This window comes from Sebastes umbrosus, chromosome 4 (assembly GCF_015220745.1).
Source record: "Sebastes umbrosus isolate fSebUmb1 chromosome 4, fSebUmb1.pri, whole genome shotgun sequence".
NCBI lineage: Eukaryota > Metazoa > Chordata > Actinopteri > Perciformes > Sebastidae > Sebastes > Sebastes umbrosus.
The window spans coordinates 12,721,807-12,732,667 of record NC_051272.1 but is presented as its reverse complement, the minus strand read 5'-3'; the positions used below and the strand labels follow the sequence as shown (position 1 = coordinate 12,732,667).

The 10,861-nt window shown below is 42.2% G+C and overlaps 1 protein-coding gene across 3 annotated transcripts in view; it reads left to right on the top strand.

Annotated features, from left to right (window-relative positions):
- The first annotated feature begins 719 nt into the window (after positions 1 to 719).
- LOC119486565 (sodium channel protein type 4 subunit alpha B-like) overlaps positions 720 to 10,861 on the top strand; it is a 33,297-nt gene continuing 23,155 nt past the window's right edge. For 2 of the 3 annotated variants that reach the window (XM_037766741.1, XM_037766740.1), the window contains exons 1-7: positions 721 to 1,043; positions 4,715 to 4,895; positions 6,058 to 6,195; positions 6,360 to 6,478; positions 7,720 to 7,809; positions 9,054 to 9,182; positions 9,864 to 9,949. In XM_037766741.1, coding sequence (XP_037622669.1) covers positions 940 to 1,043; positions 4,715 to 4,895; positions 6,058 to 6,195; positions 6,360 to 6,478; positions 7,720 to 7,809; positions 9,054 to 9,182; positions 9,864 to 9,949 — 847 coding nt within the window. In that variant the 5' untranslated portion in view covers positions 721 to 939. Of the gene's footprint in view, positions 1,044 to 4,714; positions 4,896 to 6,057; positions 6,196 to 6,359; positions 6,479 to 7,719; positions 7,810 to 9,053; positions 9,183 to 9,863; positions 9,950 to 10,861 lie in introns of all 3 variants that reach the window. The other variant, XM_037766742.1, reaches the window with a different exon arrangement.

Genomic DNA, 10,861 nt, shown 5'->3' with positions numbered 1-10,861 from the left:
GACTGTCTTTCAGAGGCTGTAGCAGCTCAGTTTTAAAGCTAGAGAGAAGCTACTGGTATCATATGAAACTTGAAAACCTAATGAATCCATTAGTAATAAACTGGTATGTTAGTTTGTCGGGAAGGAGGCTAAATAACATGCTAAGTTACACTACATTTTGGCGAGGAAAAACTGGCTTTTCTTAGTTCTCTCCATTTTTCTCTCCTTCTAATAATAATAATAATAATAATAATAATAATAATAATAATAATACATTTTATTTGGTGGGGCTTTTCAGGACACCCAAAGACACCTTACAAAGATAAAATAATACTGGAACAGATAAAAACAGCCAGACAAGACGAAAACACCAGCAGAGCAAACACAACAAGAGACATTTAGGCAGAGACGCATGAGAGGGAATAAAACAGTTGAGGGAAGGATACAGACTGATGGACACTACAGGCTCTCTTGTGGGACATTTCAAGCACCCTTGTTGGGCCTCGTAACCGCATGGGCCCTAAGCAACCGCTTAATTCGCTTATCGCCAGGGCCGGCTCTGTGTGTGCAAGTGTGTGTGTTGGCTGCGTGTGTGTCTGCATGGCTGAGTTGTACTAATCGCACACACAGTTGTACATACACACACATGAGAGAGTTTTAGTAGATGATCGTGTGTGTGTGTGTGTGTGTGTGCGTGCCTGCGTGCGTGCGTGCGTGCGTGTGTGTGGGGGGGTGTGTGGGGGTGTGTGTGGGTGTGTGTGTTTGTGTGTGAACGGATGAATGGTGTCTGTGTTAAAGTGTGTAATGACGTAACCCCCTACAGACAGTCAGAGTGAACTGAACAAAATACAGTGAAGTGGGAGGACGAGCAGCAGACGACTGAAGACTCAACAAGACAGACAGACAGACAGGACGGTTGAGACAGCTGTCGGTGGATGCAGAGGACAGACAGATGCAGCCATGACGAGCAGAAAAATGTCGTTTTTTGAATTGTGGAGGAACAAGAAGGAGCGAGCAGATCTCCTGAGGAGAGCCAATCAGCTGAAACTTCATCCTGCACAGCTGTAAGTCTGATTCTACACTGAAAAACACTGCTTATGACTTGTTATAGCAGGTCAGTCACAGCTGTAAGTCTGATTCTACGCTGACAATAGAAATAAGGGATAATGTACAGCAAGCCGGTCATTGCCCCTTAAGTGCCCCACCCTTTAGGGCCTCGCCCTGTCGGGGATTCTTTCACAACAATGACCCGCTAGCTGTACATTATAGTCCGACATCAGAACTGCACCCATAACAACGGTCTGTTATATAGAAATTACAGACCGCAGAACGCCGTGATTGACAAATCAAAATCGAGCATTCAACACAGCCGTGTGATAAAATAAATGAAATATATACAGAGATGTATATTGTTTTTAAAATGACATGTCCTCTGTACGGAACCTGCCAAAATAAAAAAATAATGAATAAATAAATAGATGACACAATAAATAAGTAAATATGTCATTGTTATCACATGTTATTTCCCTAAACTTATTTATTTCTGTATTCTTTTCTTTATACATTTCTTTATGCATCTCTGCCTCATTATGCAAATGAGGGAGGTGTCACTCAACATGTGTCATCACAGGGTCAGAGTGCATGACTATATGCTAGCTAGCTAGCTAATAGTGTCTTCTTCTGCTTATCAACTCCAGTCTTCATTATGCTGCTGCTCCCCCGCCGCTGCCTCGTACCGGTACAGGTGTGAGCTGTCTCACACCGGTACAGGTGTGAGCTGTCTCGTACCGGTACGGGTGTGACGCAGCCTCGTACCGGTACAGGTGTGCAGATCAACTATCAATCAATATCAATAGTCTCCTCCCCGATGTTTAGCTCGTTCAGAGTGGAAACCTCCAGGCCGATGCTGCCAGAAAACGTGCCGCGCCTCTCAGTGACAATGGCACCGTGACATCGGAACTGCTGCCCAGATCAATGGCACACGCCGGACCGCTGGGCGCTCTGCACGGCACCGAGTCCTACGATGGAGAGAACGGGCTGCACAGCACCGAGTCCTACGATGGAGAAAACGGGCTGCACGGCATCGAGTCCTACAATGGAGAAAACGGGCTGCGAGGCACCGAGTCCTACGATGGAGAAAACGGGCTGCACGGCACCGAGTCCTACGATGGAGAAAACGGGCTGCACGGCACCGAGTCCTACGATGGAGAAAACGGGCTGCACGGCACCGAGTCCTACGATGGAGAAAACCGGCTGCACGGCATCGAGTCCTACAATGGAGAAAAAACGGGCTGCACGGCAACGAGTCCTACGGTGGAGAAAACGGGCTGCACGGCAACGAGTCCTACGGTGGAGAAAAACGGGCTGCACGGCAACGAGTCCTACGGTGGAGAAAACGGGCTGCACGGCACCGAGTCCTACGGTGGAGAAAACGGGCTGCACGGCAACGAGTCCTACGGTGGAGAAAACGGGCTGCGAGGCACCGAGTCCTACGATGGAGAAAACGGGCTGCACGGCACCGAGTCCTACGATGGAGAAAACGGGCTGCACGGCACCGAGTCCTACAATGGAGAAAACGGGCTGCGAGGCACCGAGTCCTACGATGGAGAAAACGGGCTGCACGGCACCGAGTCCTACGATGGAGAAAACGGGCTGCACGGCACCGAGTCCTACGATGGAGAAAACGGGCTGCACGGCACCGAGTCCTACGATGGAGAAAACCGGCTGCACGGCATCGAGTCCTACAATGGAGAAAAAACGGGCTGCACGGCAACGAGTCCTACGGTGGAGAAAACGGGCTGCACGGCACCGAGTCCTACGGTGGAGAAAACGGGCTGCACGGCAACGAGTCCTACGATGGAGAAAACGGGCTGCACGGCACCGAGTCCTACGATGGAGAAAACGGGCTGCACGGCACCGAGTCCTACAATGGAGAAAACGGGCTGCGAGGCACCGAGTCCTACGATGGAGAAAACGGGCTGCACGGCACCGAGTCCTACGATGGAGAAAACGGGCTGCACGGCACCGAGTCCTACGATGGAGAAAACGGGCTGCACGGCAACGAGTCCTACGATGGAGAAAACCGGCTGCACGGCATCGAGTCCTACAATGGAGAAAAAACGGGCTGCACGGCAACGAGTCCTACGGTGGAGAAAACGGGCTGCACGGCACCGAGTCCTACGGTGGAGAAAACGGGCTGCACGGCAACGAGTCCTACGGTGGAGAAAACGGGCTGCGAGGCACCGAGTCCTACGATGGAGAAAACGGGCTGCACGGCACCGAGTCCTACGATGGAGAAAACGGGCTGCACAGCACCGAGTCCTACAATGGAGAAAACGGGCTGCGAGGCACCGAGTCCTACGATGGAGAAAACGGGCTGCACGGCACCGAGTCCTACGATGGAGAAAACTGGCTGCACGGCACCGAGTCCTACGATGGAGAAAACCGGCTGCACGGCATCGAGTCCTACAATGGAGAAAAAACGGGCTGCACGGCAACGAGTCCTACGGTGGAGAAAACGGGCTGCACGGCAACGAGTCCTACGGTGGAGAAAAAAGGGCTGCACGGCATCGAGTCCTACAATGGAGAAAAAACGGGGTGCACGGCAACGAGTCCTACGGTGGAGAAAACGGGCTGCACGGCACCGAGTCCTACGGTGGAGAAAACGGGCTGCACGGCAACGAGTCCTACGGTGGAGAAAACGGGCTGCACGGCATGTTTTTGGTGACATCGGTCTGGAGGTTTCTACTCTGAACAAGCTAAACATCAGGGAGGAGACTGGCGGTGGATCCATGAAACAGTTCAGCTTCAGACGGTTGATCTGCACACCTATACCGGTGCGAGGCAGCGGTGGGGCCGAGAATGAAGACTGGAGTTGATAAGCAGAACAAAACACCATTGGCTAGCTAGGTAGCATATAGCCATGACCCCATGATGACACATGTTGAGTGACGGCTCCTTCATTTGCTTAATGAGGCAGAAATGCATAAAAGAAATGCAAAAATTGTGCAGCAATAAATAAATAAATGCATAAATATATAAATAAATACATATATTTAAAATAAATATAAAGTAAATAAAAAACAAATGCAAAAATAAATAAGTCCATTTTAAAAATAATTAATTGCTACATTTAATGACTTATTTATTGAGTCATTTATTTATTCATTTATTTTTATTATTCATTTATTTACTTTGGCAGGTACAGTCCTCCATACTCTGTACATAACACGTTGGGTGTTTTTTGTATCACATGATGTAATTGAAGATGGAGTTGTCGTGTTTCGGTTGTATATATATTCACCTTTTTTGTTCACATGAATGTTTATTTGAAGAAGACCTCACAGGTTTAAATGATGCTCTAATAAAAACTGGCTTTGAGATATCAGTGTGCAGAGAGAGTTTCCTTTTCCTTCAAATATGAGTTAATTCGGTGCCATTAAAGCACTACAGAAGAAGAAAAGGATATTAAAAGAGCTCCACCATGGGGAGAACATGATGGAAATATGACTTTTATAATAGTTTCATGTATTGATGTGAGGAAGGTTACAATCTCCTCATCGCTCCACACACATCCATGCGTGGAGCTTCTCCGTTATCCAGGTATATTTGATTCTATTTATAGTTGTCATTTTCTCGGCAGTAGCATTGAATATATTTCCATAATGTAATTATTTCTCTATGTAGTAGCTGTTGTTTTAAGTGGTTGCACTGGTATCACTCCTCGTCTCCACAGGAGGGGGTTGTTCGGTGACAGTGCAGTTCGGGTGGCGCTGCAGAATACCAGGGTGGCATCTCTGCTGCCTCCTGTTGGTACGGACGTCTTCAGACGCCTAACACCGGCTTCACTGGGGGACAAACAACGACAAAATGAAGCTGAGGAGGAGGAGCGACAGACGAGGAAGGAGAACAGACAGGTCCACAACACATGAATCACCTTTCAGCTGTCAATAACAAGGAATCAATAGACTGAGAGACAAAGTAATCAATACACTGAGAGAAGAAGTAATCAATACAATGAGAGACGAAGTAATCAATACAATGAGAGAAGAAGTAATCAATACAATGAGACAAAGTAATCAATACAATGAGAGACAAAGTAATCAATACACAGAGAAGAAATAATCAATACACTGAGAGAAGTAAGCAATACACAGAGAAGTAATCAATACAATGAGAGAAGAAGTAATCAATACACTGAGAGAAGAAGTAATCAATACAATGAGAGACAAAGTAATCAATACAATGAGAGACAAAGTAATCAACACACTGAGAGAAGAAATAATCAATACACTGAGAGAAGTAATCAATACAATGTGAGATGAAGTAATCAATACACTTAGAGACGAAGTATTCAATACACTGAGAGAAGAAGTAATCAATACACTGAGAGAAGAAGTAATCAATACACTCAGAGAAGAAGTAATCAATACACTTAGAGACGAAGTAATCAATACACTGAGAGAGGAAGTAATCAATACACTGAGAGAAGAAGTAATCAATACACAGAGAGAAGAAGTTTTCAATACACTGAGAGAAGAAGTAATCAATACACTGAGAGAGGACGTAATCAATACACTGAGAGAGGATGTAATCAATACACTGAGAGAAGAAGTAATCAATACACTTAGAGATGAAGTAATCAATACACTGAGAGAGGACGTAATCAATACACTGAGAGAAGAAGTAATCAATACACTTAGAGACGAAGTATTCAATACACTGAGAGAAGAAGTAATCAATACACTGAGAGAAGAAGTAATCAATACACTCAGAGAAGAAGTAATCAATACACTTAGAGACGAAGTAATCAATACACTGAGAGAGGAAGTAATCAATACACTGAGAGAAGAAGTAATCAATACACTTAGAGAAGAAGTAATCAATACACTGAGAGAAGAAGTAATCAATACACTTAGAGACGAAGTAATCAATACACTTAGAGACGAAGTAATCAATACACTTAGAGAAGAAGTAATCAATACACGGAGAGAAGAAGTAATAAATAATATAATCAATAAGAATTCAACATTAATACTTATGTCCTCCCCTCTGATTGGTTGGCTCTCTGGCTGACAGGAAGTGGAGAACGACCTGCCCAAACCAGCCAGTGACCTGGAGGCCGGGAAGCCCCTCCCATTCTTCTACGGAGACCCGCCCGCTGAGCTCCTGAGCAGCCCATTGGAGGAGCTGGATCCCTTCTACCAATCACAGAAGGTCTCTCTCTTTTTAAGGAATGATGTCATCAGAGACATCCTCTTCATGAAAAACTGATGAAGCCATGTTCAGTCAATGTTCAGTAACCCCAACCCTAACCCTGCCTGTAAATAATGACATCATTAACATGTACAAGCCTGACCTCTGACCTCTGACCTCTGCAGACGTTCATCGTGCTCGGTAAAGGAAACATCATCCACCGGTTTAATGCTGAGCCAGCCTGTTACCTGCTGAGTCCCTTTAACCCGCTGAGGACCATCGCCATCAACATCCTCATTCACTCATATCCTTTGTGATGTCACACTCCAGTCCTTCCTGATTGGTTCATGAGATTAGCAGCAACCCATGTAGTCATTTGGCTTCTTTTTTTGGTAGTTAAGTGTCTTTTTTTGGTAGCCTTGTGTCTTTTTTTGGTAGTTTAGTGTCTTTTTTTAGGTAATTTAGTGCCTTTTTTAAGTAGCTTAGTGCCTTTTTTTGGTAGTTTAGTATCTTTTTTGGCAGTTTAGTTTCTTTTTTTGGTAGTTAAGTGTCTTTTTCTTTTGTAGTTTTGTGTCTAGTGTGTTTTTGTTAGCTTAGTGTCTGTTTTTGTAGTTTAGTTTCTTCTTTTGGTAGATTAGGGTCTGTTTCTTTGGATGTTTAGTTTCTTTTAGTTTAGTGTCTTTTTTGGTAGTTTAGGGACTTTTTGTAGTTTTATTGACTTTTTGGTAGTTTAATGTCTTTTTGGGTAGTTTAGGGACTTTTGTAGTTTTATTGACTTTTTGGTAGTTTAATGTCTTTTTGGGTAGTTTAGTTTCTTTGGTAGTTTGTGTAATTTTTTCATAGTTATGTGTCTTTTTGGGTAGTTTTAGTGTATTTCTTGGTAATTTAGTGACTTTTTGGCAGTGTAGTATCTTTGGTAGTTAAGTGTCTTTTTTGGTAGTTTAGTATCTTTTTCATAGTTTAGTATATTTTTCTTTGGTGTTTAGTGTCTTTTTTGGTAGATTAGTGTCTTTTTTGGTAGATTTGTGTCTTTTTTATGCCTCCGCGCCAGCTATAGCCATGGCCGGAGGCAATATGTTTTCGGGTTGTCTGTACTTATATCCGGTCCATTCTCGAGAACGGGATATCTCAGAAATGCCCAGAGGGAATTTCTTCAAATTTGACTCAATTGTTCACTTAGAATCAAGGATGACATCATTAGATTTTGGTAGTCAAAGGTCAAAGTTACTCTGATGTCACAAAACACATTTTTGGCCATAACTCAAGAATTCATGTTAATTATGACAATTTGATAGAAATGTCTTACAGGATAATATGAAACAAGTGATGAGATTTCGGAGAGACATGGATGTAAATTGACACTTGACTGGTTGGTGGAGGCGTACAACCGTGAGGCAGTAATTCTATTTTATGGTAGTTTCAAGTCTTTTTTTTTGTAATTTAGTGTCTTTTTGGTAGTTTAGTGTTTTTCACATCGAGTGTTTCGTCTGGATGTGTGTCACAGTGTTTGACATGTTAGTGAGTTTTTCCTTAATACAGCAAAACTTTATTCCGTGTGTTCATCCTGCTAACGATTCTGACCAACTGTGCGTTCATGATGATGAGTGATCCTCCAGCGTGGAGCAAGTCTGTTGAGTGAGTCAACACACACACCTACACAAAGTATCGATGTGACTCCACGAAGAAGAAGAAGACTTGACGTCTTGATTCACAGCATAAAACTGGATTTTGAAGTGAAAGTTTTAAAAAAGAGGCTCAGAAACATGGGTCAGCCTCTCCTCAGTGTCAGTCGTTTATGATTCACAAAGCTGTTGTTTGCAAAGCGCTTTGAATGGACGGAAGACTAGAAAAGTGCTCTATAAATGCAAGTCCAAGTCCATATAAAAGGTCTAAAGTTCAGTTCAGTTTTAACTTTGACATCTGTGCAAAGTTTGCAGTCACATAGCGTAAAAGTAGAAAATACTATTTAACAACTGTTAGTGTCCCGTACAGGCTGCATCACAGCCACAATCTGAACAAACAACATCCTGACCATTTATCTATTGTTAGGTTCTTATCAGCAGTCAGGATAAACATGTAAAGTTGGACCTGAAGGTGGAACTAGAGGAAATATCCTGGAGTCATTAATATTTAAAGTATTGATCATCTGAGGAGCAGGAAGGAGATCAGGATGTTCCATCACTAAAGTTATATTTATACTGACTCCATCCACTAAGGAAGGCCATGAGATGTGGTCAAAGGCTTCACAAACAAGTGTTGAGAATGTTTTTGTTATTGTACATTTCTTGCTCGAAATCTAAATCGTCCGAAAGTTGTTTGTTGAACGTTGTTGATCATAAAATTTTGTTCAATAATCTGCTTTTTATTGGGGTTGATGATTCCAGCTGGTTCAGATCAGACTGTTGGTTGATTGAGGATCAGTATTAGACCTTCTGCTATCTAATTTGTACATGAATCAGCTTTATGATTCAGCTCACCACTGTGAGTTACATTATAAAAGGTCATCACTGTCATACCTGTGTTTTCATTCATAAGATTATTGTATTTCACTAACTTAACATCTGAGTTGAGTTCAAAGTGAACAACATGACAGCAGATCACAGAGGTTAGCTATGATGGAGCTGATATTTAACATAGAAAATGATCTATCAAATCTTCACATGGAAAAAACAAACTGGAGTGAAGCGATTAATCGATTATCAAAATAAAACAAACTGCTCAAAACACATAAAGTCTTCAGTGAAAACATTTTATCTCTCTGTGTATGTTATATAACTTTACAGACTCGGAGTGTTATTTTTGTGTTCTCTTTGGATCGACACTGGTTTTACATTCATTGTTGTATTTCAATACTTCAGTGTTTTTCTGTCTTTAAACAGACTCGTGTTCACAGCCATCTACACGTTTGAAGCCATCATAAAGGTTGTTTCCAAAGGCTTCTGTGTCGGAAAATTCACCTTCCTCAGAGACCCCTGGAACTGGCTGGACATCATGGTCATCATCACGGGGTAATAATCAATAATACATGAGATATACACATATTCATCACAGACTTCATGTTTAGGGGACTTACTAATAGTCTCTTTGTAGTCGTTTTTAATTTCTTTGAAGTTGTTTTTCATCTCTTTGTTGTTGTTTTGCATCTCTTTGAAGTTGTTTTGCATCTCTTTGTAGTTGTTTTGCGTCTCTGTGTAGTTGTTTTGCGTCTCTGTAGTTATTTTGCGTCTCTTTGTAGTTATTTTGCATCTCTTTGTAGTTGTTTTGCGTCTCTGTGTAGTTGTTTTGCGTCTCTGTGTAGTTATTTTGCGTCTCTTTGTAGTTATTTTGCATCTCTTTGAAGTTGTTTTGCATTTCTTTGTAGTTGTTTTGTGTCTCTCTATAGTTGCTTTGTGTCTCTTTGTAGTTCTTTAGTGTCCCTTTGAAGTTGTTTTGCATCTCTTTTAGTTACTTTGTGTCTCTTTGTAGTTGTTTTGCTTCCCTCTGTAGTTGTTTTGCATCTCTTTGTAGTTGTTTTGTGTCTCTTTGTTGTTATTTTGTGTCTCTTTTTAGTTATTATGCATCTCTTTGTAGTTGTTTTGCATCTCCTTGTACGTGTTTTGAGTTTTGTCTTCTTGCATCTCTTTGTAGTTTTTTTCATTCTTTTTGTAGTTGTTTTAACAAACCATGATGATGATGATGATGTGCTTCAGATATCTGACAGAGTTTGTCGATTTCGGAAAACTTTCTGTGCTGAGGACAGTTCCTCGAGTCATGAAGATCATCACAGTCATCCCAGGTCAGTGTGTGTGTCTTTACAGTTTGGTCTCATACTCTGTTCTTAGCTATACCTAACAAAAGAAATGCACTGTAATTTGAGTATATATCCCAATAAATCAATTTGTATGTAATTCACCTTATCGTGAACCACAAAATATAAAGAGCAGTGAAAGCCGTGAAGGGAGGAGGTCGGGGTGGATGGGTGGGTCAAATAACACCAGACTTTCAACCAGGGGGCCGCTGATCATGTCCCGTGTGAAACCAGAAGTCAACGTTGATTTATTTGTCACGTAACTGCTACTTCCACAGTTATTTTAAGCCAAACCACAATCTTTTCGTAAACCTAAACAAGTCAGTCTTTTCTTAGACTTTATCAAGTCGATCTTTTCCTAACCCTAACCAAGTCTATCTTTTCCTAAACCTAACCAAGTCGACCTTTTCCTAAACCTAACCAAGTCGATCTTTTCCTAAACCTAACCAAGTCGATCTTTTCCTAAACCTAACCAAGTCGATCTTTTCCTAAAGCTAACCAAGTCGACCTTTTCCTAAACCTAACCAAGTCGATCTTTTCCTAAACCTAACCAAGTCGATCTTTTCTTAAACCTTACCGGGTCAATCTTTTCCTAAACCTAACCAAGTCGATCTTTTCCTAAACCTAACCAAGTCGATCTTTTCATAAACCTAACCAAGTCGATCTTTTCCTAAACCTAACCAAGTAGTTTTGTTACCTAAACCCCTAAGCCCCGGGTAGTATCACAGTAAACATACAGATGACTAACGTTACACTGAGCGTCTACATGTCGATAGTATGGACCAAGTATAGAGGTGAAATGCTGCCCCCTAGTGGTTTGGAGCTGGTTTCCGGGTATTACACGTTGCTCCTTGAAAGGGTTATGACGTAGCTCTTTTTAAAATTTGAATTCTGATGCTG